We start from the raw sequence: 27,417 nt of genomic DNA on the forward strand, positions 1-27,417 counted from the left end.
TTGCCTTTTATGTTGCCCTCGATCTATGTCCACCTTCACACCTAACCCAGGAGCTGGTTCATGTCAGTTTTGGTTGAATCAAACTGAATTTGTTACTAGTCAAGGCTCCTGGGGCTGTAGATGTGACGGCACCAGGACCACGTTGTTGCCTTGGGCATGCCCCTTCCCCCTCAGGCTGAAGTTTCCACATCTCTACAACAAGGAAGCTGTCAGGACCTTAGCTTTTCTGAGTGTCTGTAACTGCCTGCCTGCCGGCTCCAGGTGTCAGCACTAGGTTCAGGGGTCTCAGCTGCCTGCAGACCAGCTACCTCTCTGGTCAACTGTGCAACAGGAATCAGCCACTGCTGACTAGTATTCTCAGAAAACAAAGGAATACTTGCAACTTAAAACTTCTTTCTTTTCCCAAGAAAAATGGAGAGTCCTCATGAAGCCAAGATGAGAGAACTGGGTCATGCCCCAGTGATGCCCAGCAGGGCCTGCCGCTTGGCTCTATGCATGAAACAGGCAGTTCAATTTCAGATATAAGAAATTATCTGCTCCTTGCATTCGCCTGATCACTTTACTAGCACGAAGGAGAAATTTAAACCATGGACATAGGGCAAAAAAAAAAAAAAAAAAAAAAAAAAAAGTCCCTATTCTCCACCTAATTACACCAAGAGAAGTCAGTTATATCCAAGGACACCGGGCCTACTCAATTAATTAACATTTATTACAATCAGAAAACAATCTAATTCAATTAAAATGTTTCCACAACAGTAGTTTAATGACTTTCCCCAAAATAAAGTTCATTTGACTGGAGTATTTATTTTGCCAAGGCACAGTGTCATGAGGGGAGCTGACAGGCTGGTTGGAGGAGGGGCAAGGACAGAGCAGGTGAGGCTCAGGGCCAAGCCTGTGTCAAGGGAGGACACAGTGACCCTCTAATGAGCAAGCAGGTCCTGCCAGAGCTGCAGGTGCCACCCATAGCCGCCTTCATGTTACGGCCCACTGCCCACCACAGCCCCCCCTTCCCTTTCATCAGCTCATTACTGGGCCTGGTATATCTCCATTGAAGGATCAAGATTGAGTAGGGATTTAAGGGGCAGGCTCGGATTTGGGGGCATGGGCTCATTTCTGCCCCTGACGTGCTGTGTCACCTTGGCAGGTAGGAAGTGTTCAGAGAAAGGACTGTTAGCAGGGCTTTCTGACAGTCAGCCAGGAGACATTTGGAAAGCTAGAGAAACAGCCATTTAAAAGCTACAAGCAGTTTTCTGGCTCTCTCAAGGTAGGTATTTGAATTCACAGTGCCTTTGTTGAGCAAAAATCCCTTAATGGGTCCTTAGTTGTAAAACAGAAAGCAAATACTCAGAGTTTGTCCATTCGAACTAACAATATTTGAACATGCACTGTTGCCAGGAATGGGCTAAACACATGGCTAGGACAGTCCATTGAAACCAAGGCTTAGAGTGCCTGAGGACACACAGTTACCTGGAGGTAGACCCTGGACCCACACCTGGGCAGCCAGACTCAGGCAGAGAGGCCACTGGCTAGCTCAGAGTAACTGGGGGCTCTGGGGGGGGGGGCTGATTCACTGGACTTGGGTCGGGTCCCAGAGTCTGTCCTTCTGAAAAGCTTCCTGGTGAGTCCGGTGCTCTGACCTTGGAGATCTGAAATCCCTACACCCACCCTGTCTACTAGGGTCACACTCTGCCCCACACCTCGCTCAGCTGTGGCCTCAGTAAAAGGACAGGATGAATTAAGCCCCTTCCCATCCAATTCAATCGCTCCTACACTTTCTGAGCTGTAGCCACTGTCACCAGCATTCAGTGTAAGCTTTAAAAAGTTCTTTGTTAATTTGATAGGCAGAAAATGGGATGCCAACGTATGATGATAATTAAAGAAAAAGAAATACTTGCAGGCTATACAGCAAGTGTTAGTGGTGGTCATTTCCAGACAGTGACTTAGTGGGGCCATTTTATTTCCCAGATTTTCTGCCATAAATGTGCATTACCTTTATAATCAGAAAAAGCTATTAAAATGGTTTTTAGATAAGCCATCTCAGTTTTTCATTTCTCTTCTTTCTAGAAACTTTAAATATTTGGATTATTTTGTGACTTGTTTCCTCATCTCTCTCTTACTGGCATTTTAGATCCTTAATGACTTGTATAAGTTCTTTGTAACTAAGGATTTTAACCCTATGTCTGCTGTATTTGTTGAAATAGCTTTCCTCGCTGGTTATTTACTTTTCATTTTTGTTTTTAATGTTTTCAGTGGACAAAGGTTTATCATCTTTACGTACTCAAATTTATTGATCTTTCCCTTTCCGGTGCTTTCCATTGCTTTTTAACTTAAAAAGTCCTTTATCAACAAGTGATAAGATAGATATTGACTTAGCACTTTCTTTTTAGTTCTTAGGGTTTCTGATCTTTTTTCTTTCCTTTGTGGCATGTAATTCTTTGTTTGATCTTGTTTGGATTTATTAATATTTGGGTTTACAGTGTGCAGATTACTTTCCAAATAGCTCACCAATTGTACCAGCACATTTTATTGGATAAGACTTTCTTTCCTTTCCATATAATGATGTCTTGTACTATTTTTATAGACACTTTTCTAGATATTAAGTTTTGTTTTTAGGTTATGTTGATCTCAAGAAGGACTATACCTGCCAAAAAGGTCTCCTTGTGGTTAACTGGGCCCCAATCATACCCAGAGCATTGTGCATTGTGCTTCCTCAGAGCCCACCCTTGTAAAGCATTCATATTTTGACCAATGGGGTGAGACCTGCTTTGTCCAATTGGAACTGCACAGCTATATACTCATTTACATCTTTACTGACTAATCAAAGCAGCTCCATAACCACCAATCAGAATGTGCAATTCTGACCAATCAGGACAGTGCTATTTGGATTCCTCAGTTGCATGGAGATAGAGGGGTGGGAACTTTGTGTATAAAACCAGGCCTCCCCTTTGCCTCGGGGGAGCACATTTTCAGTTTCCACTGGAAGCTGCACTTCCCCAGTTTTCAAACCTTCTCTTGAATAAAGTTTCTCTTTTTATGGCACCCCAGATGGGGACTCCTGTTGGAATTGGATTGGTGGCAGCAAACTCTTGTTGACAGTTACCTATTCTGCTATATTGATCTTTTTTTTTTTCTTATACCTGTATCACACTGTTTTACCGATTACAGCTTTCTCATATGCTTGAATAACCTCTCAATTTCAACAATTTCTGGGGTTCTTTCACCTATTCATTCTTCCAAGTGACTCTGAGAACCATTTTGTAAAGGTCAAACAAACAAACAAAAGACCATTGAGATTTTTAATTCAAATTTCATTAAGATATTTGAGAAGACAACGTGGTCTTTCTTCTCAACCTGATGGCTCATCTCTCTATCTGTGCAAATCCTTGTAAAGTTTTTGGGAGCATTTGTTTCTCCTATTTCATTGTTTAGCCACCTCTACAAATATGTGACTGGGTCCCTAGAGAAGTAGAACTAATAAGAACAATAAATTTATGTATGTGTGTGTTATATAATACTATCATTTTTAGTGAGAGAAGCTGCCCTTTAAAAAGTACTATGGCCATGATGTCAGCTCTTAAGTGAGTTAAGTGAGAAAAGCAGTTTTGCAGAGTATGGTACATATTTATAGGTATATGCATATGTTTTGTGTATATTTGCATGAACATGAATCAAAGGATTGATTTCACCATAGGGCACACAAAACCTGTCTGGCTTGTTTTCTCATCAGTAAAATGGGGATAATTCTAGAATGCACCTGACAGGATTGTTGTAAAGATAAAATTAAACTGGTTCAAGAGAAAATTAAGCTGTTTTTTAGAGAAAACCTACCCCTTCACCCTCATTTCTCCAATGCATCCAACGTTGTTGCCCCTTCCCTGGTTCCTCCAGCAGGTCCCTTGATGCCTCATTCAGACTAAGGCCTGATGAGATGGCCTCACTGGGACACAGGCATTCTGAGGGGACCCCGTTTCCAAGTGCTCAGGCTAGGACTCTTGCCAACTTTGCAAGGCAGAATGAATGGCCTGAAGTTAGTTGGAGGTCGAGTGGGCCAAACCAGGGGTGCAGACAACAGCCTTTCCTTCAGGTTACTCTGCTCAGACAATGACCAGTTTCACCTAAACCTGCAAACACTGTTCTCCCTTCCCCAGCTTCTTCCAGGTGTGCTCTGCTTTTTAACATTTGCACAAATGTTACCTCAGCGATCATCCACCCAGATACCTGCCTAGAAGGGGGTGGCAGACAAGGCCCCATCCCACAGATGAGTGGAGTTCAGAGGTTAGGAAATCTGCTCAAGGTCCCTTCAATCCAGGTTTATGGCTTCCTGGAGACAAGGAGTGGATGTGGCTAGCCCAGGGTTGTGCTGAGGGACACAGGTGGCCTGTCTGGCCCTGATCTGTCAGGGTTTCAGGCTATGTAGTGCTCTACGGTACCCCTGAGCCCAGGCTGAGCTTCCCACAGGCCTTTGTCTGCAAGATAAGTGTTTGTTTCCAGACCCTGGTCCCATTTCACTAAGCTATCCCCCAGGCACATGGCACAGAGCCGGCACCTTTGCCCCTTGCTCCCTTTCAGGGGGCATCCTCTGTGTACTCTCTGCCTACCACACCTGGGACAGGGCTCCTGCTGGCTTTGCCCACCACTGGATCTTCAGCACATGGCATTTGAGAAGAAAAGAACACATGCAGTCTCTTTTGAGACTCCACCACTACCCCCAGGAAGCTCTCTCCTGAGCACCCAAAGGGCTTCCAGTGTCCTGGACACACACAGGTGGCAGGTTGGGGTGGAGGAAAGAGCAGGCTAGAAGTCACACAGATCTCGGCTCAAACTCGGGCTCAAATTACTTGAGTGAGAAGTGGGCAGAATGGAGCCCTTTGTGGGATTTTGGTGAAGGTGAGTGAGACTGGGGAAGTGTGCTCCATCCAGTTAGTGCTAGCACTCATTTGGCTGGAGGTTGGGACTCCCTGTGCGGTGCCCAGGCCAGCTGCACACAGGTGCTGGGAAAAGGCCAGCTGCCCTCACCTTCTGGAGCAGGACCAGGGGCAGGTGGGAGAAGCTGAGCAGCTCCAAGCCTCAGTCCCCGAGGGAGGTCGGCCTGCAGAGCCCGGTGCTTCAGGTGGGGTTCCGTCCCCACCACTAGGTGGCATCTGTGGGGCCGGGGGCCTGGGGCCTGGAAAGCTGTGGCAGAGGGGTTGGGGTGATTTCAAACATGCCCCAGGTCCCTGATAGAGTGTGGTGCAGGGAGGAAAGGCATTTGGGCTTAGAGGGAGAATGGAAGATGAGCCACAGGCTTGGAGGTTTTCAGGGTCTTGGACCTCCGATCCCTGCTTGCAGGACTCCTGTTCAGGTATGGGCTGGTGGGTGATGGCGGTAGAGGTGACTGACCTGCAGAGAGCTGAGAGCCATGCCCCCTTGACAGATGCAGAGTGCCTCTACTTCCAACCCCCCTTAAAGATTCCCCAGGAGTCCAGCATCTCTCCCAGCCCCGCTCTACCTTCTTGTTGCTTCCATGTGCCTTCCAGAGTATGTGCCTAGATTCTTATCTGGGATATTCAGAAAGTCAAGAGTTGTGCCCAGGCAGCCTGTTTCCACTCAGAGGTTTGCAAATTTGAGAGAATCGGATCTTGGCAACTGACTCCCTCCTGCCCCCCACCCAGCATGAATCCAATATTTAAATTTCAGCTGTAATTGCCTTGCGCTGCTCTTAATGACAACTTGCGATCTGCCAACTGCAGCTCTTGGCTCCTAAGACACTAATGAAGTCTGGCTCACTTAAAAGGAAGCAGCATTTGCTAGGCCTCGGAGAACAAGTAGAGCTCCTGGAGCAGATGGCACACACTCAGAGCAGCAGGCATGCACGAGCTCTTCTTACCAGTTCACTCAGGGAGGGAAGACCCACATTTTCTGTGGCCTGGGTTTAAAGAAGTCATGCGGAAGCCAAAGGACTTATCCAAATGTCAGGGTCCATAGGTTCTGCACAAGCCAGAGTCACAGAGAAGAGTCGTCTGGCTAAGGACCCTCTGATGGAATTCCCAGGAATGGATCCCACGCTGGACAAAGTGATAGAGGGGAAATAGGATGATTTCTCTCCAGTCATACCAAAAGACAAGGGGATCCCATTGGAAGAACAGGCGTGGTTTTTCTCTGGAGTCAGACTGACCAGGAGTCTGACTAACTAGGAGTCAGACTGACCAGGAGTCAGACTGACCAGGCGTCTGACTGACCAGGAGTCTGACTGACCAGGAGTCTGACTGACCAGGAGTCTGACTGACCAGGAGTCTGACTAACTAGGAGTCTGACTGACCAGGAGTCTGACCCGGGACTGGTCCCATCCTTCAGGCCTGTGCCCCTTCAGGGCTCGGGTTGGCCACTCATGCCAGCAGAGCGTGCCAGCAACCCAAGTCCAGTGTTCCCCACCTCAGCCCTTGTAACCTCTCAGCCCCGACGGCCTGCCTTTCTTCGATCCCTTCCCCCAGAAGCCAGGGTGCTGTGCTCACACCAGGAAGGGCAGGTTCCCAGGCTCTTCTCCCGCGAGCACCAGAGCCTGTGTCCCTCGGGGCCTATCTCTTGGGTTCCCCTGGTGACCTTTCCTCCCAGGCTCAGGCAACACACAGAGAGCTCGGAGGCCCACAAACGTCGGTCTTGCCTCAACAACACAAAACTCGAGTCTGGCAATCACTTTCCTTGAACACGTCTTAAATACCACGTCTGCAAAATCCAGAGTGCTTGCCAATGGGGAGGAGCAAACGCAGGGCTGGAGACAACATCCAATATAAGGGGCTTAGGGCTCTAAAACCTGGTCTAAATTTAGAGCTGACACGTTTGCACTTTTATCCATTCTACTCTTAATAATGTGGCAGCTGCTGCCACCACTGCCAACTGTTGACTCTTTCTGCCTAAGCCAGGTGGCCTCCTCTCTGTTACTCAAGTGTCCACATTAATTGGCTTGTGTGCCTTTGTAAGGACCCTGTGAGTGACTGTCCCTTAAGGAACAGACAAAAGGCACGTGGATTCTGTAGCAGATGATGTTCTAACAAGGCCTGCCCCTGCTCCCGCAGCCTGCACAGCTCTGAGCTTTCCTCTGGGTGTCAGCCAGAGCCAACTCCTGGAGCCTGGCACACACAGGAAGGAAAGCTTCACACGTAGGAAGGAAACCCTACACGACGGACCTGCAGCCTCTGCGCTCTCGGGAACGCGGGCGGCCTCCGCTTCCCAGGGCAGGCCTGCCTTTCTCAGAGGAGGGAGGGGATGAACAGAAAGTACGTCCAGGTCAGCAGTGGACGAGGACCTGAGAGGACCTGTGTCCGGGGGAGGACCTCTCTGCACCCGAACCCTCCCCTGCATGTCCGTACGGGAGCGGCACCCAAAGGACAGCGCTTGTCTGCTTGTCGTGTATTTTAAAATGAATTTATTTACACAGTAACATGATGCCACGGAGAACACAGCAAAGTACCACAGCAAACCAAAGGGTGGTGCCGCCTGGTGACAGAGGGGACCTTTCACGGGTAGATTTACAATGCTAAAATATGTAGGTACAGAGGTGAAGCTTCAGGAATGAGCAAGAGAAACATTTCAACTATAAAGTGTGAGCAGAGCCACGGGGAATTAGAGAGATGGGAATGAGGACTGCCACGGTTCACATCGCCAGGAAGGATAACATCTACTTCTGCCCTGATCCCACACCAAAATGCCCTGCGTATCCACAGAAAATCCCACCCGGGCCTGTCCACACACACACCTTTTAACCCTGGTAAGGGGAGGGATAACCAAGTAGTATTTGGAGCAAGTTTTCTGAAGCAGTGCGGTTTATCTTTCGAAAATGCTACCCTGAAGCCTAGGGCTGGTTCAACATTCAAGTTACCATAAGTACAGACACACGCACTTTCCACACACTGGAAAGGCAACATGAATTTTCCATAATACAATAATATTCGTAGCAAAATATAGGACTCTGTACTTCTGCTAGGTTAAAAAAATTTCCGACCTCTTTTGATTCCCTGAAGCTTTCTTGACTTAAAGAAAACATAGTGGTGAGGGAGGCAGGCAGCCTGTGACGGGGCTGTCTGCAGCGCAGGCACTGGGGTCCCACGGCGGGGCAGCTCCTAAAACACCTGATACAGAAACATACTCTAGTTTCAAACAGCTGCAAGGGTGTGCTTAGCAGCTGTACAGCACCTTGTACATTCTGGGCACTTAAAACATTAAATGATGGTGATGATGAGTGTAAACACCTGTGTGGGAAGATTTATCAAAATGATTACATTTTGTTAAGAAATTTCCCAAGAGTTCTTCAAACAAATCTGAAACTCCCACATCTCTTAAAAAAAACAATAACCCTCAGCCCTCAGTATCCTATGGACATGATGCTCGCAAGCTGAAGTCATGACAAGGGGAGAGGGAATAGATTGTTCTCCTTAAATCCTGGAGAACTTTACAACCTGCTAAGATTTTAATCGTCGTCGTCATCATCATCATCTTTTTTTCCCCTAAAACACAAAATGGACTTGTTTATATATATATATCATATATATATATGTTTTGAGGATGCACTGTCTTCTTAGCCAAATAGTTGATGTGGAATGTATATGAGTACTCCTCCCATGGCACCTGCCACAACCTCGTCACCTTAGAAGCACCGGGACAGAGGGCTTGTCTTCTGTGGTGTAACCTCTGCCTAGGTCATGCAGGTCTTCAGCTCCCCACAGCCTCACTCTGGGCCACGGAATCCCACTACTGGTGCCGCCCAGCCAGCTGCGCATGGTGGGCCTGACAGCATGCGTTTCCGGGAGCTGAGACTGACAACCTGCTTTCGTGGGCAGCCTGTTTACTCAGGAGGCTGATCCAGGATTTTCAATCCTTAGCAATCAGTCAGGGGAATAAAAAATGTCAGAGTTGGTCTAGAGAGTCAAATTCCTCTCCCCATCCCCACATATGTTCATACTGTATTTATACATCTAGAATCATTTGGAATATAGTGCAGTATTCTAAATCCACCCCCCGTTTCCAGGATTGCCTGTATTTTTTCAGATCACTGCTGGTAAAATCTAGGGGAAAATCCTAGTTGCAGGTTACCAGCAAAACCGTGTCAGATTACTTCCCAGCACCAAAATATTTTTAATACAAATTATGGAAGGTGAGTTCAATCTTTCTATGCCCTATTTAGTAGGTCCCAAAGATCTTTCATGGAAATTCTATGCTGGAAACTTTAAAACACACTTTTAGGTAGTTTTACTCCCAGGAATATCATTAATATTTCTAGAGGTTTAAATCTCTTGGCTTAGTTTTCCATGTTCACAAATTTATTCTGAGTTTGGAAGCAAAACTGGCCCTCACGTAACCTGACCTTGAAATTTACTCAGACTCTTAAAATCCTAACAAATACATTTTCCTTTTAGTCACCAGTTCAGTACTGTGGGTTCTTGTGCCCCCCTCTATACCTCAACCAGTTCATCAAAGGGCGAAACTGAAGACCCACTACCACACTCCTGGCTCCAATTCTAACCCGGCCTGGGGTTGTGGGCTCCATTCCTCATTCTTCCATTGCGGACTCCACAGGCTACAAGTGCTCTTTCCCATCCTGAGGTTACTCCTCGTGAACAGGTTTCTGAGCACCAATCAGCATACACATACGAAAGGGGGTCCCCACAGGCTAGCATAGAGGCCCCTCCCAGCGCTGGGCCGCTGTGGAGCACATGATTCTTTTCCCCCTGAGACCAGGTGGTCACTCTGCCAAGGCACTCTGCTGTATATTCAGTCTCAGTCTTGGCTACTCCAGCCATTGTCCCATTTCTCCAGCACCCGGATATGCCAGAGAGATTGTTCTTGCTCATGTGGCTTAAGGAAAAGTTCCAATAGCGGCTTAATTGTTCAGATTCTCAATATGGAAGAATCTATAGTACAGACTTCAATAGAAAAGAAAAAACTTCCAATCAATATTAAAGACAGTAACTTAAAGTTACTTGAGAAAACTTAAAGTGCCATACCAGTGACAATCCAAAATTCATGTACATATATATGCATATCATGTACATATATATATATATTTGTGATACTATGAGATTAACTGAATTCCATTATTTTGGAAAAAGTCTAAGGACCATGTGATGTAGTCCTCTTGCCTAGACACAATTGTTTCATCCGTTCTGCTCTAACCTGTAACACCCTCTCCCTTTCTGCCTCACATTTTTCAGCAACACTCAGGAAATATTAATCTAGCCCTGTCTCTGGGAAGCCTGAGGCCCTTCTACTACTAGTTGGCATTTGTCTTTTGCCCTTCACAAATCTGAAAGTAAAAATGGCACTGACCATATCAGAAGAGGGGCTTGGTTACCAGTGCTGTAAGATAACGGTAGTAGAGGGTATCTGGTTACAGTACTAGAGTTAAAATGAAGGAGACTAGATCCAAGTCAAAACAGAAGAAAAATAAAGAAAGAAAAACAATACTTAGAGAACAAACAGAGGGACTAGGGAACTTTCTTCATTAAATATGAAACCTCATTAGTCAACAAATTCACATGGGCGAGGCACGCAGTGACACTGAGGCAGCGCCGTCGGGGAGTGCGGCAGAGCTGCGCGGGTGCGTGGCCGACCAGTCAGGGTGCGTGTGCCGCTTCAGTTACAAGCAGGCGAGGAGCTGTGAGCACGGGGCTGGCTGGGGGCCACACCCCAGTCCGTCAGGCGAGGTGCAGCCCTGCCCGGGACACTGAGAGAGGACGCGGGCTGCTGTGTGGCATTCCGAGGGGCAGAGCCCTGGACTCTGGCCAGGGGAGGTAACCCGCTTTGTGGCCCACACAACTCTCTCCCTTGGGAGTCTTGGACTGCTGGCCAGTCTCTTTAAAACAAAAGAAAAAGCACAATAAAATACATTCTTTTCCTTTCTTGATCCTCTTTGTACAGGTGAATCACATGAAAGGCTGTTAAAAATGTTAAAAGTTTAGAAATTTCCAAAGGCCACTAATGTGCGGATTAAGCCACACTGCACCGTCAGTCTTGGCTAAGAACCTCTGTGCTGTAGACAGAGGGCCCAGGGCTCCCTCCCCAGCCAGCTGCAGACAACATTCTATCGATCCTGCCGCACGTTGTTCCTCTGAGGCCTGGCCTCCACCTCCAGCACACACATGCACACACATGAGCACACTCGTGGACACACACTCATACTGTCCGAGTGACTCTTGGGATTTCAATGTTGAAGTAAACAAACAGATACTCACAGCTTTGAACAAAACAAGCACGCATATACTCACACACCCCAGTGGAAGGAACACTTGTCTCTTAGAGCAAATATGTGCCAAGGGAAGAGGGGAGGACTTCTGGGGACCTTGCTTCAGGTGAAGTTGCAACATAAAACACTGTAATACACAGCTAAAAGTACATAAAGATTGCACATATACCCACAGGACTAGAGCACAGACCTCACACATGGTGAGCAGTCCTCAGCCACTCAGTTTAGCATCCCAGATCCCCTGGGAACTGTCCTCAGGGCCACTTCAGAGTCACGGGGAGCACTGCCAGTGCCGTGGGAAGCGTCTCTCCCTCAAGCTCAGCAGCCTCGTCAGTGGCCTCCCCCTTGCCTGCCTCCAGCCACTCTAATACCCATCTGTGCCATGCCCTCTAAGGAGATCATTCAGGGCCGCTGTTGACACACTTGGCAGACTAGTTAACTGGGCGCTGATAGAAGGAAGCTGGCCAGTGACAGCTTGGGGAAAAACTGTGATCTGGGCACCACCAGCCCTGGCTGCCAACTCTGACAGAAATCAAAGAACTGTACTTTAAACTGTTGCCATCGTGGTTCCTAGAGAATTGCACATGCAGGAAAGTCATCTCCTGTAGACTGGCAGCTATTTATAAGATCTGAACTGCAGTTCAGCCTGCTGAGGCATTGGTGATACATACCCTATGGGTCAGCTCTGTAAGAGGCCACAGTGGCCGATAAAGTCAAACTTCATTGGCAAGTGGGGACAGAGTGGAGGTGAAGGAGAACTGGGCAGTGGCAGCAGAGGGGACAGTTAGGGCCATTCTCATGCAGCCACCCACTTATTGATAACAGAAAGGAAAAGGGGTCCGCAACCAAGGGATGGGTGGCTCCTTGTCCTTCTACTATCTGCTGCAACTGAGAATATCATCCCTGGAACCCAAAGTGGGCTGACACTAAGGATGGCAGTTCTGCCTGGTAACGGAGGGAGAAAGTCTGTTGTGAGAGCTTAGTGGATGATGGTAAGAATTGGTTAAATCTATCTATTGCTAGTGAGAATAAATACTTGGTGTTAAAAAGGCAGGTGGAATTCAGAATTATGGAGGAACTGGACACTAAGTTCATACCAAAGGAGCAATCCCTTCAAAAATGTTCTTTTTTTGTTTAATCTGCATTTGTGGGACAATCAGGGTGAAAGGTGCTCCAGTGGAAGGCATCTGGACGCTTGTGCAGTTGAGTTTCTGTAAAGATAAGACACTCAGCTGGTCACTTGATTTGGAGCTGTGGATACCTTTCTGAGTGGGCTCCTTGGTTCGTGGACATGGATGGACGGTCTGACTCTCCTTTCCTTGAATTCTGTGGCTTCGAGGCTGGGGAAGCGTGTGGGTAATTTGAATACGATGACAGTGAAGGAAAAGCCGTGACCAGGATGCATTAACGGTGTTGCAGGATCTTCACGACACAGCTGAGGGAGTCTGGAGTGGCAAAAGCCAAATACTGAGCACAGAGCCAGTCCTCAAGGCTGACCCCACCTTCCCTGTCCAAGGACTTCTCTGCAAACTTGATCATGAGCAGTGTCCGCCTGATGTCCAGCCAGTTCTGCAGCAGGGCATTCCTCTGCCCTGGGCTGGGGGCAGTGCTCAACGTCTGGAAGAGGTCTTCCCGGGGGCCCCAGAGGAGACACTGCAGGACGCCTCTGGCCTCGGAGATGAGGATCCTCTCGGAGGGGTTGGGGTTCAGGAGGCAGCCAGCCAGCTGCTGCAGGCCCCAGGAGTAGGGGGAGCGGAGTGGGATGCGAGGCAGGTCTGCTCGCGTGTACTCCTTCTCCTTCAGCTCTGGGCTCTCGTCAAAGGGGTTGGGCAGGTGCAGCAGCTCGTAGATAAGGATGCCCGTCTGGAACTCGTCACACTTCCTGTACTGGGTCGCTGTGACGATTTCGGGGGCGAGGCGGGACTGGTCCCGGAGGATGTCAGTCTCCAGCAGGTGGCTCTTCTGCTTGGCCTGAGAGAAGTTGCTTACGATGAGCCTCGTGGGGCGAGAGGAGGCAGGGCAGGGCTCTGCAGGCCCGAGGCCCTGGCCAGCACCCCTGGGCTGGTAGTGGACCAGCAGTAGGTTCTCCAGACGGAGATCGCAGTGAGTGACGTGGTAGGGCTTCAGGTGCTCAAGGCCAGAGCACAGCTGTAAGAGCAGCAGACACACTTGCCTCTCGTATAAGTCGGGGCTCCTCCCATGTTGGGCCAGGGAGTCCCGCACAAAATCAGCCACGGTGAGGCGGGGGACTTCCCTGGTGATGACCACAACATGGCTCCTCTGCGTCCTGCCGAGGGCTGCTGGGCTCTCCTCCTGGGGTGACTGTGCTGCAGAGCAGGGCTGTGCGCTTTCCCCATCAGTGTCTCCTCTCACGCCCTCTTCCTTCTCCTGACTTTCATGCTCCTCCTGTTCCTGCGCATCAGGACCCTCCCAGGGCAGCAGACGCTTTGGGACTTCGGCAAGGAAATGACCACAGTCCTGCTGGATGTTAAAATGGACAGCCAGACTCTGCCGAACAGCCAAGCTGTGATAGTACCGCTGCGATTCTTTGGCTTTGCTCTTACAGATCTGAAAGAAGAAAGCATGGAACACAGCTGAAGTTGCACACCTTCAGGAGTGGGCTTCTCATGTCTAACGGAGGGGTTCCTGGGGAGGCCTGCTTAGGGACAGACAGCACGACAGTGAGATCTCAGGGGCTGGGGAGGCTGTGCTGAGCGGCAGGCACAGCGGCAGCACCATTTCTCAGGCCACCCACAGGCTAGCACTCTGTGGTCATGATTCCCAGTGCTCACATACCCCTTCAGATGAGGCTGGGGATCTAAGAATCAAAAAAAAAAAAAAAATGCAGCTAGAGCCACCAGTTTGCAAACCTAAGTCTATCCAACATCAAAGCTCTTTCCACGATCCTGCTTAAACATCACCTAGAAAACAGAACAAAAATTATCTTTTCACCTCCTTTCTGTGGAGGTATACAGCTAACACTTAACACAGCAGCTCAATAAATGGCTCAGAAAGTAGGCCAAGATTCCTTGTTTTATCACCGGTCAGGACAGTGACACATGACTGGTCAGACTGTGGGTTTTCCTAATCTTTTTTTTTTTAATTAAATTTATTGGGGTGACAATTGTTAGTGAAATCACATAGATTTCAGGTGTACAATTCTGTATTGCATCATCTATAAATCCCATTGTGTGTTCACCACCCAGAGTCAGTTCTCCTTCCATCACCATATATTTGATCCCCCTTACCCTCATCTCCCTCCCCCCACCCCCCTTACTCTCTGGTAACCACTAAACTATTGTCTGTGTCTATGAGATTTCAATGAATGTCACTGTAAAGGTTACAAGTCAGGCACTCTGGTTCCCTGGCAAGGTGGAAATAAAAGTCTGAGACAATCGCTGATCTGACCTATCAGAGCAAAACCAACATTTCAATGGCAAGATTCTGAGTTTATGTTTTCTCTTCACAGACCTCATTTAAGGTCCAATATTCAGTCAATAAGGCCTTTCTTTGAAAAAACTTTATAAAGTGGTTTTGGAAAAAGGAAGCTTTTGATCAAAAACATTAGCCAAGAGTTCTATATACTAAAACACTTACTGTATTTCTTAAAGGGTTAGGAAAGCTTAAAAAAAAAAAAAATCACCCCTAAATGGATTATCCTGATATGGTCTGGAGAAGCTGACAACAGAAGACCCAGCCTCCTATACTCATTCCCAGACCGAAAGAACCTGGTCTGGACAGCTTCCCCACAACCGTGTTAACTGAGGGACACATTTCCTAATTTTTTTCTTTCTTTTTCTTTTTTTTTCCTACCACTAACCTTATCCACCTCTATTACTCTGGAATTCTCCAACTTAAATCCATAGTAAGCAATTACCCTTCTTCCTTAGTCTTATCACACACTGTTCTCTCTACTTTCCGGTGTCAAACGAAACTAAGCTTTCCAATATTGCATAGCCCCTAAGCTTTTTAAAATGGAAGTTACATGTTTTCACAGGTTCTAGAGGTAATTTGAGGTCTCATCTGTGTGGTCAATGACATTTTAAAATAAAAATGACTGCATTGAACATGTATATAAAAGAAATATATTCCTGTTAGACTACTGTCACCCCAATAAATTTAATTTAAAAAATTAAACAAAAAAAGAGAAAAGGGAAAAACAATAAAGATGTGAGTAAGTGGTATTCAGCAGTATTAGTTCTAATGTCATTTCAGATGGACACACACTGCACTCTCCTTCCTGGGAGGAGGCACCTGCGTGTCTCACAGTCAGCGCAGCCACAGGCACTCTGCCGCACACGCTTGCATGGGCAGCCCACTTACTGCAGTGGTTCAGAAAAGAACCACATTTTAGAAAGGACTGTCTAGTCATTTTCATTTAAAGAGAAAAATGCACATATTCTTGGGAGGGTGCTGATGGGTCCCCAGTTGTGAGAAGCAGCATGCTCTGATTTTCATTCAAACAGGTATTAAAAAGAATAAACAAATAAAAGACCAAAGGCAAAGGTCTTTGGGAGGAGAGGACCCCTCTCTTAATTACTGTACTTATACATATTTATTACAGATAGAGACTTGATCAATGCCACAAGAATCTCTCTCTCTTTCTGAAAACGAGTTTCTGCAAGTCTTCTACCATGTATATAAGTTTGAGGGCATAATAAACATTTCTTCTTTAAGCAAACTTCTGGTCTTGAAATAAACAACCCCAGGCTGGGTTCAAGTTCAAAGACATATTTTTCAGAAAACATTATCTTTGGAAAACTCTCCAAGTGTCAGCACATGCTGTATAAGATGTAGTCTTCAATGCTCAGAAATCACAACATAAAGTCTTTCTATACTGTACTGTTGACCGTACTTCATCTTTATGTGTTCCCAGGTATTAAAAAGCCCATACTAGTCATCATTTAGTTGTGTGGAGTTAGATCCAGGACACGGGACCACTGACCGCATTTCTAGTTTTAATAACTTGCTCAGTGATCACACTGCCTGCTGCAGTTCAAGTTCGAAGGTGCCCGCTCCTCAGTCTTTGGAAAGGCAGTCAAACACCACTGAGTCTGACTGAGTGAGACTGTGTAGTTCACTCTAGCAATCACGTTACGGAAAGGACACGGGAGGCCTGGGAGTCAGCCTTGCCAACAGCTGCGTAACCTTGAGCATTTCACTTCATTTCTCAGGGTCTCAGTCTCCCTAATAAAGGACACAACATAAGGAATATTGAAACCTACTTCCTAGGGCAGTGGTGAGGATTAAATGAGATTAAGTATGTAGAGTTATCCGTAACTCTCAAAGCTGCACAAATGTAACATGCATACTGACTAAAACAAGTAACAACTTGCAAATGTTAAAAGTGATGCAAAATCATAGAATCCTTATATTTTTTCAAAGAAAGAGAGCAAGGCAGAAAAATGTATATTTCTTTTGACTCCTGAGAGCCACTTGTCCCAGTAGTGAGGCTCTCTGACCCTGGTAGAGCGAAGCTAAAGTTCAATACTTCCATGCCAGGCCAGCCCTGACAACAAGTTATGACCAGCAGTGTGTTCTGATCCAACACTGACCAGCCTAAAGTTCAGAGAGAGAGAACTATTTGGCCAATCTATAGTTTCCACTATGTCAGGTTGCACTGAAAAAAAAACTTGCCACCTTCTGGTTTGACTTTAGAAGCAGAGAAGTACAAATAAAAACCACAATGAGATATCACCTCACCCCGGTCAGAATGGCTATCATCAACAAGACAAATAGCAACAAGTGTTGGAGAGGCTGTGGGGAAAAAGGAACTCTCATCCACTGTTGGTGGGAATGCAGACTGGTGCAGCCGCTAAGGAAGGCAGTGTGGAGGTTCCTCAAAAAATTAAGAATATAATTATCATATGACCCAGCAATCCTGTCCTGGGTATCCACCCAAAGAATATGAAAACATTTATTTGTAAAGACATGTGTGCTCTGATGTTCACTGCAGCTTTGTTTGCGGTGGCCAAGACATGGAAACAACCAAAGTGTCCTTCTATAGATGACTGGATAAAGAAGTTGTGGTATATATACACAATGGAATACTATTCTGCCATAAGAAAAGATGAAATAGTGCCATTTGTGACAACATGGATGGATCCTGAGATTATTATGCTAAGCGAAATAAGTCAGACAGAAAAGTCAAGAGCCATATGATTTCATTCATATGTGGGGTACAAAATTGAAAGCAACAAACGAATAAGACAAACAAACAAGTAAAAACTCAACAGTTTAGTGGTTATCAGAGGGAAAGGGGGTGTGTGTGGTAGAACAGGGTACACGGGGTCAAATATATGGTGACAAAAGGAGAACTGACTCTGGGTGGTGAGCACACAATGGGATACAGAGATGGTATAGAAATGTACACTTGAAAGCTATATAATTTTACTAACGAACATCACCCAAATAAATTAATAAAGTAAGAAGATATTTTAATTGTAGTTATTTTTCTGCGATGTTCTAATTGTACACACACACACACACACACACACACACACACACACACACTTATAAGATTCCCCAGAGTTTGTGAGTGGATAAGAACACGGATACTACAACAAGAATTTGTTTTTAGCTTCACAGATCAACTTGAGATAAAGGTTCAAAGTGATTTATGAAGAAGAAATGATAAATTGTTCAGGCATTTTGGATGCTCTAAAGAAAAATGGTCCACCTAGATAGCTTGAGTAGGTGACACTTCCTTATCTCTTCATCTTACGATATGTAGAAAGGCTGAAGAATAATGGTCACTCTAGTTTTAAGGGCAAAGGAAAAAGGGAGAAGACTGGAGCGTGAAAGAGGGAAACAAAATACTAGGACTTTTAATTGGTACATAATCATGAAACGTTACAAGCAAAATACAATCCCAGTATGTAGATTTCCATAATAGGATGTCACATGATGTGGATCTCATAAATCTTTATTATGGAGTGTGCAACGATATTGATTTAGGTAAGGGTATTGTATTATTCTATGCACTACATAGCAGCCATTTTTCAAATTATTAATAACTTGATTCCTTTAGTTAAAAAAAAACACACCTGACTTCAGTTGATAAATTTCTAGTTCCAAAAGTTATTTCAGAAAACAGGCTACTCTTTCCAGAACAAATGGACAGGGTTCTTCCTGCTGGTTGTGTTTTTTCCTTCTTCTTTTACCCAATATTTTCTCTACCCCGGAACAAAGTAACTTCTTAGCCTCCCATTTTCATTTATCTTTCTTGAAAGGAATTCACATTCCTTCCTTAGAAAGGGTAGCTGTCTTGAACTGGAAGACTCTAAAGAAAGATTCTAATTCTCAAGAAGAATGATTTCTTAGGCTCCCCAAAATTTTGAAATTGGAACAAAACTGGAGGTGGAATGGTCCCATATCTTCATGTAAGATTCCCCTTTTGAAAGAGAAAAATCACCTCATATTTGTTTTGACTATGTATGAAAACCTGTTTAAAATGCTGCCAATTTGATCAGATTCTGTACTGTCAACATTTTCTGAATGGGAAGAAAAACGCTGTGACAGCCTGAGCCACAGGGCCACTAGAGGGGGCTGCAATATCCACACCCAAGAATCATTTACATGTAAACTGTAGCAAGAGAACAAAAGTAGGCTGGTGAAGGTTGAATCTTGTAAAATATGCCATGGGTCCTCTTTCTGGACAAGTGTTTGGTTCCAAGAAGGTGACAATGCCACACTCATGCAAAGGGAACTCTTCACGGGAAAAATGCCCATTCTGGGCACGGTGACCCTTGCCCACATGCCTACTCACAAGGCACCCACCCTTCCTTCCTGAGCGCCTTCTCCAGAGGACACCAGAGGACACCAAATTGGGTTACACACCCACCAACGTGGATAATGCATGGTCACAAAAACACAGGCTTGAGAGGAAACCAGGTGCTTGTTTGAGTTAAAATGAGTGAGGACAGAGAAGGGGAAGGAGAAATGTTGCTACGTATCAACTGAGCACTCAGACGAGTATCGGATGACCGCTCGGCACCTCCAGGCCACAGGCAACGGCATCCCAGCAATCTGGGCAGAGCCCCACTAGAGTGGGGGGGGGGGTCTACCTGAGGGAGGTGCTTCCAGAATCAGAGCCCAGTTCCCCTCCCCTGAGACCACAGGTGCAGGTCGAAACACACAGTGATTGTTACACAGGCCTGACCTTTGTGGGGAAACAGCTTTCCAGTGATTCCTCAGACACAACCTGGAAAGTTCCATCCCAAAAGTTCGTTTCAGTACAGAACCTGGTTTTCTGTGTCGTTCATGGCAGCTGGTCTGCATGTTTGAGGGAAATTTGCCATTAGAGAGCATTTACGTTTGTAATAATAATCTCAACCTGGACAGCTAACTGTAAAACCAGACTGGGAGGCGCTTCGCAATGAACCATGTGAAGCCTGGAAGGACAGCACAGCACTATGTGTGACGGCCTGGCCCTTTCCCAGTGCCCGCAAGGCCTGGAGATGCAAATCTTACTGCCCTTTCCAGCCTGGGGAGTGCAACAGACATTTAGTTTAAGGCAACAGGTAGGGAGGTGGAGGGAGAGGTGGACATTTGGCAAGACAGGATGGAATTAACCAGTGTTGAACAGAGTGGTATTACCCATTCTTCTTTATTGGCTTCTGAAAGGGCTCCCTGAAAAGCTGGTATTGAGGGTTTGCTCTGTCCTCTTTCTCATAGCCTCCCTTCAGCGGGACGATGGCTTGACATGCTGCCCACTGCCACACCTACATCTGTGACCAGGCTTGTCTGTGGGATGGACTCATCTACACACGGCCTATCTGGTTTTGCCCCATGTTTATACCATCCCATCAATGCCTTAGACTTAACATGACCAAACCTGAATGCTTCTTCCCACAAAGCCCTGTTCTCTCCATTGGTAAATGGTGCTGCTGTCTGTCCTGACATCTGGATTTCTCCTTAATCTCTGTTCCCTACATCAAAATAATTACCAACCTCTATTGATTTCTCCCCCAGTAACTTTCAAATTATTGTCATTCCTCCGTCTCTATTGGTCCTGTTGTCACTTGCCTGGACCACTACACAGTATTTCCAGCCAGTCTCCCTGCCCTACTGTGAGTCCCTTCTAATAACCTTCCACAATGCCACCAGAGCCACCTTTCAAAAAAACTGGACACTGCTTGCCTGTGTAACCTTCCTAGTGGCTCTCCATCATCTGCACAAGATGAAGGCCTGGCCTCCCTTCCGTCTCACTTCTTACCTTCCCACTTGTGCCAGCCCCATCTTCCCGGGTGCCTCTGCCAAGGGCCGCTTTTCATTGCTCATCTGCCTGAGAGATTCCTACTTGTTCTTTCAAAGCCCTTCTCACGTCGCTTCTGTCCATGAGAGAAAGAGCTCAGCACCCCACACCGACTTTCTGCGTTTCTCCTGTACTGTGCACAGTTCCCGTTGTTACAGTGATCACGTTTCGCCTGTTTTAGGGTGGATGTTTGTATTTTAGGGCCAAGGCACACATACATGCTAAACGTGTCTGTGCAAAACACTGAGACGGAACCCTGGGCAGCCATGGCGCTTCTGACATAGATGGCTGGAATATATGAGCAGCTCTGAGGAGATGGAGGGAAAGGAAAGGCACAGTGGCCGACAAGTCTGAGTCATAACACTCGTGACACGGCTGCACACGCGAGGAAAGTCTGAACAACGCGGTCTGTCCACCAAGTCCAGGCTGCCTGGGGGCTCAGTGGTTTTGCTGCACAAAACCATAGGAAACGACACTGCTCTTCATCATTCCATTCAATTTTCTCTCCTTTCCCCAAAGGAAGCAATAATTACAGAATACAGGACTCTTCAAAAATATGTTCCATTAGCTTTTATTCTCCCCTTTGGGTCCAGCTGACCCAGCCTCCTCAGCAGGGCTTCTCCTCTCCACCTCACACGGTAGCTTTCAGGCCTCTGAAGGCTTCAGAGATGCATTCTGTGGGCATTAAACTGCAGCACAAGACGAGAGACACTGAAGATCACACACACGCACCGACTGTGCTGTCCTGTCACGTTACACAAAAGCACAACCACCAGTGGGGGAGAGGGGAGCAGGCAAAGGCGGAGCCTACACTGATGCCAGTCTGGGCCCAGCTTGTGCTGAGAAGACTGACTGCCTCACCTCGGTCCTGGACGTGCCCGGAGGAGTGTCTGACCTGCTGCCACAGACCCGAGACCCATACGCACTCAGTGCTGTGACAGACACAGTCAAAATGCAGCAAGTGTGTCATATACAAATGCTGTCTGGGGCCCACGTCCTCAGAACTCCATGCTACAGGAACCTGCCATGAGACCTGTCAGGTAAGCCAGGTAACTTATAATAGAATGGCTGCCAAAATGTCACAGGCCCAAGAAATACATTTTGGAGTCTAAAAGAGAAATTCAAGAAGGCAGCTGTATAAGATTTTACTATTTTACTTGTGACTTGTACTCATCAAAATCTTTTTGCACTCCCACTTGCAAACAGATCAGAAAAAAAACACTTGTGCTCCTGAGCCAGTCATTTAGGCTGGTAAAGTGACACCCAGGATGTTCCCACTCAAGAAACTGAGGCACAGAGCAGCTCAATAACCTGCCCAGGCCCCAGATTAGGAATTAAATTAATTTGAATCCCAGTTTATAATTCCTCACTATGTCCTCTCACTTCGTTAATAAAAGTTACGGCCCCTTTCCCACTGGACAATTCGTTTTAATTCCAGGTTTTCTCGAGTACCTCAAACCTCTCCTTCCTAAAGCCATTCCCAGTTGAGACTCTTAGGTCCTTTTGCAGGCGTTCAGCCCTGAAATGATGTGGACATTGACCTAGGATGGCTATTAGTATGTACAGCTAGTTGGCTGCTCATTAATTGCTTTCTGTGAAGTTCCAATGTTGGGCATATTTGTATTTGTGTTGAATTATGAAAGTGAAAGTGGTTTCTCCTCTATAATTTTTTCCTTGTCACTAAGCCAGTAATTAACTGCCTGTGTCTATAGTCTGAAGTAGTTGTAAATCCCGACCAATCAAATTCCTGTTGATGCTTTTGCATTTAGTGTCTTGCTTTCTCAGCATCCACCCAGATGAGATAAGCAGAGACTGGAGTCAAAATGTGATAAACTGTGGTCTCCACAGCTCCCCTCTGCTTTATGACAAGCTTTGACACGGTCCTCGGCGCAGCTGCAGGAGCAGGGCAGCCCGCTGCGCTCCAGGGAGCCTCCAGTGCTCCAGGCTGAGAACCAAGACTGGACTACTTTGTAGAGAACATGCCCACACTACCTCAAATCTGGGACAGCTGGACAAACAAGTCAAAAATTTATTCTTTTTGCTTTTGTCAGATTTTCATTATCTCCTCAAATTAATTTCATCCAAATTTCTTATGTGGTCCCAACATAGCAATATCTGTTATAAAACGATTTCATGAGAGCAGTGAAAAACTAATGTCCCGGGGCGGACCCGGTGGCTCAGGCGGTTGGAGCTCCGTGCTCCTAATTCCGAAGGCTGCCGGTTCGATTCCCACATGGGCCAGTGGGCTCTCAACCACAAGGTTGCCAGTTCAATTCCTCGAGTCCCGCAAGGGATGGTGGGCTCTGCCCCCTGCAACTAAGATTGAACACGGCACCTTGAGCTGAGCTGCCACTGAGCTCCCGGATGGCTCAGTTGGTTGGAGTGCATCCTCTCAACCACAAGGTTGCCAGTTCGACTCTCACAAGGGATGGTGGGCTGCACCCCCTGCAACTAGAAAACGGCAACTGGACCCGGAGCTGAGCTGCGCCCTCCACAACTAAGATTGAAAGGACAACAACTTGAAGCTAAACAGCACCCTCCACAACTAAGATTGAAAGGACAACAACTTGACTTGGAAAAACGTCCTGGAAGTACACACTGTTCCCCAATAAAGTCCTGTTCCCCTTCCCCAATAAAAATTTTTTTTAAAAATTAAAAAAATTAAAAAAAACAAAAAAACCCCAAAAAACTAATATCCCACTGAGACTGAATCATGATTTTACCTACTTCCCACTGTGCTTCTAGGCAAAAGGACACCATTTGCCCAGTCGGGGCCAACACTCAAGCACAACAGGGTTGGTCTACTGACTCAGTAGGACCGGCTCCACATGGCAGTCAGCCGGGCAGCCTGCCAGGAGTCTGGTGGCCCTGCTCCTCTCTGGCCTCGATTTCCTCCTGTGTAGAAGGGTAAAGGTCGCCTTCCTCAAGTTGATGTGTCTCCTTGAGGGTTATGTGTATGGTCAGCGGCTACCCAGATTCCCTGAAGGGGAAAAAGCAAGGTAGATTTTATTTAGAGCAGGGAAGTTAAGTGTTGGAGACCAGCCAATATGCAGCCCACAGAGACACAGTCCAGTCTGCTGGGTGGTGGCTCGCCAAAAGGTGACAAGGGGATAAAAGGAGACGTGGATGAGACAGAAATAGGAGTTGAAGGTTACATCTTGTCTGGACCTCAATCTGGCCTTTCACCAGAAACACTTAAAATTCAGGTTGTGCTCACACCTCCCTTGCCCCTCCATTCCTTACTCCCTCTAACTCTGCATCTGGCATCCCCTCCATGGCTGTGAGACTGTTTTCTTAAGGTCGCCCCGAGACCCAGCTCCCGCCTATATTCATTCTCTTAAGCTTCTGCAGTGGTGGACTCCCTGATCTGTGCTTTTTGGTACTTCTGTTCCAAATTCTAACTGGGGTCCCTGAGACGTGTGGGCCGTTTCCCCTTTGTAGGCTCCAGAACTACAATCTCATAAAGTCCCACTGTGTGAATTAAATCAAGTCTGTGAGAGGACGGGGAACATATTCTAGCCTTGACCTCTCTTCTGCCGTCCAAACCTACATTTTTCTCTGGCTATAGTTTCTCTCGATTTGGTCGTCCCATGAGTGTGCTTCACATAGAGCTTATTGTCCTGCGTTTTCTCACTCATATTTCAGTTAATAATGGCATCACCACCCTCCTGGAGTTGTTCCTTTCTGAAATGTTAGCATTATTGCCTCGTCCTCCATCAAGCCACTCACCACACAGGCTCTCATCTTTTACCGCCTGAACCTTCTTCGCACTGCCGGTTTCAGGGGGCCTTATTATAATATTTACCTGGACTATTGCAACAGCATAATAATTGCCTTCCCTGCTTGTCATGCAGGGTGGCATGAGGGGTCTCCTGTCCCGCTCCCCACACAAGAACGCAGGACACGGCGAGGCCAAACAGGAACACCCATGGAGCCATAGGTACAGGAGTCATACCACCACAGTCTCACTGGGTTGGAGACACAGGAAGCAGGAGCCACACTCCATCCACTTTTCTCTGCCAACCCACCTCACTTGCTAGCTGCAATCCGCCGGGCTAACTGCAATTCACGCTTGCTAGCTCAGCCACCTTCTTCTTGCTAGCCCCCATCTGCTGCTAGCGTAGCCACGGCAGTTATATTAGTGGCCAATGGCTCACTGGTTACAGCTGACGGCCAACTAGCCACAGCTGATGGCCATCCAATCACAGTTGATGGCCGTTTACTACCTGAGCCAGCACCTTTCCACGTGAAGCTGAGAGCCTGGAAACTGCACTCCTGGCTCTGTCCCCACACTGCTCCAGTCCTCCTGGACTTTTCCACTAGAGTCTTCTTCCAATATCATTAATCTTACGTTATGCCTCTGTTTAAAAATCCTTACTGGTTTGCCACAGAACATAAAATAAAGTCTAACCTCTTCAGCTCATCATTCAAAGCTTCTAAATTTGGCCCCAAACCTCTCCATGGATTGATTTCCCACTACTCTCCCCATGCACTCTACTCACCACACAAGAGGCCCTTTCTGTTGGCCCTGAGGTGAGTGATAGCTGACGCCTTCCATTCATTCATCTTTACATCTCTGTACACCACTCAGAACCTCATTATAATCTGCCTCCTTTCCAGCTACTTCTGCCTTTGTCTTTCTCCCTGTAATGTAAGCTCCTTGGGGGCAAGGCCTTTGCCCTATTCATATGCATTTCTGTAAACCCACACCAATATCACGACGTTTTATTTAGTAAATGTTTGCTAAAAGGTCACAAAGTGTTTACTGGATGCCTACCATGTACACGGTACTATATTAGATAGTATATAATGCTATCTAAGGTTCAGGATATTAGATGAATAATATAGTAAGGACATAAGGATTAATAAGCCATGGCTGCTGCCACGGGTAAGTTCAAGTCTAACAGTGTGTGTGGGGGAGGCACGTCACTCTTACTGCATAACTGTACACCTCCATAGCTAATAGTGCAGTGACAGTGACATTCACTCGGCAGACAGTGCGTACACAGACAGGAGCTGTCAACACGTCCTCAGGAGATCAGAAAGAAAATTCACAGAGCTGGATTAAGAAAATATAGGCACTTTCTAGGTACAATAGAAGAGAGTGAAGGCACAAATAGCTACCACTAGCTGGATGCTTGCTTGTGCCAAATGGCGCTCTGAGCACGAGACATGCCACTGTGTGCACAGTGACTCCTGTGATGTTTCACCACGGCTTCGAGAAGGAGCTATTTTCTCCTTTTTACAGATACAGACACCAGGCTTAGAAAAGGCAAGTAGCTGAGCCACGGGAACATAGCCAGTAAGTTGCTAAAGCACAAATTTATTTTATTATTATTATTATTTTTTTATTTTTTAATTTTAATTTTTATTAGTTTCAGGCTAAAGCACAAATTTAAACCCAGGTCTGTCAGACTTAAAATTAAGCCCTAATTCTGTTTTTTTGGGTTTTTTTTAAATTAAAGTTTATTGGGGTGACAATGGTTAGCAACGTTACAAAGATTTCAGCTGTACAAATCTGTATTACATCATCTATATATCACATTGCGTGTTCACCACCCAGACTCAGTTCTTCCATCACCATGTATTTGACCCCCTTTTCCCTCTTCTACCACCCCCTCCCCTTACCCTCTGGTAACCACTAAACTATTGTCTGTGTCTATGAGTTTCTGTTTCTTTGTTTGCTTGTCTTGTTCCTTTGTTGCCTTTAGTTTCATATCCTACGTGAGTGAAAGCCCAGATTCTTAACCACTGTGTAAACAGTCCTCAAAGGTTGTGTGTAGGAACCTTGCTAACGATGCAGCTTCCAGGGATTCTGATTCTGGAGGTGCGGGATGGGGCTGAGGAAACTACATTTTTAATGAGGACCCTCAGGTGACTCTGGAATAGGTGACTCAGGAGCAGGTGACAAGGCTCTTTCCAGGAGAGCAGTCCAGACTGGATGAGTGTGTACAAAGCTGGGGAGCACGAAATAGGAGCTATTTATAATTTGTGCTGGCGTAATGGACTGCAGAGCTGAATAACTAAGGATTCCTGCTTGCAAGAAGCTCAGTGTCAAATGATCCAAAATCTCTAATTCCTTTGCTTTTGCATTGAAAAGACATGATGGCATAATTTTTAAAAATAAAATAAAAATCACCTATAATTATTACTATTCTTACACAGGAATTATTTGCATATTACTATTTTGTAGGCCAATTTTTTAAAAGTTATGATCACACTGATTGGTATTCTGCTATTTTCATGTGACATTTTACAAAACATGTTTTTCATGATTTATATAGTCTTCATAATTTTTAACAGCTACAAACATCCCATTGGGCTGATGTACCATAATTTACTAAATTGTTTCCTTAATATCAGGTACTTAGTTTGTTTCAAATTTTTGGCAATGCTAAAATTCTTGAGGATGCTAGGCTAGCATTTAGCAGCTTTCTCTCATAATTCTAAGGAAAGATGTTTATAGCTTCTAAGTAATGAGAAATAAAATATCTCAATATGCTCAGGCTCACACTTCATATTAAAGAATAATAACAGTGAGTGAGCTAAAGAACGATGAGCAGTAATTTTCCATTACTGTTAAAAACAATAAGTTTTTTATTACATTTTATAGGTGCTTTATAGTTTACAAAAGCAGTTTCACTACATAAACATATATTCATTAATTATAACAATCTTATAAGGTAGGTTAGGGCACTTAACATACATTCATGTGAAAGCCAAGACAGGGTACAGGATATGCTTGGGAACACATAGCTCAGAATTTGAACTCACGCCAGCTGACTCCCAGTCTGCTTTTCTTGATCTGCGTTGTGATGTCTTTTAGTTTAGGACCAATAAAAATTATAACTCTATTCAGAAGAGTGAACGAAAAACAGAATGAAAAACTGAACTATGTCTTCCCAAAAGTCCTATTTTGAAACTCTCATTCCTGATGTGATAGACT

The 27,417-nt window shown here is 46.0% G+C and overlaps 1 protein-coding gene across 3 annotated transcripts in view; it reads right to left on the reverse strand.

Moving 5' to 3' along the window:
* Nucleotides 1–27,417, reverse strand: part of PEAK1 (pseudopodium enriched atypical kinase 1) — a 406,475-nt gene that overhangs the window by 27,667 nt on the left and 351,391 nt on the right. For 2 of the 3 annotated variants that reach the window (XM_081049468.1, XM_081049467.1), the window contains one exon: nt 7,386–13,783. The exons of the other annotated variant lie outside the window; for it this stretch is intronic. In XM_081049468.1, the coding sequence (XP_080905594.1) occupies nt 12,620–13,783 (1,164 nt within the window). In that variant the 3' untranslated portion in view covers nt 7,386–12,619. Of the gene's footprint in view, nt 1–7,385; nt 13,784–27,417 lie in introns of those variants that run through there. 3 annotated transcript variants of the gene reach the window in all.

The sequence above is a fragment of the Rhinolophus hipposideros genome (assembly GCF_964194185.1).
Source record: "Rhinolophus hipposideros genome assembly, chromosome: 5".
Taxonomy (NCBI): domain Eukaryota; kingdom Metazoa; phylum Chordata; class Mammalia; order Chiroptera; family Rhinolophidae; genus Rhinolophus; species Rhinolophus hipposideros.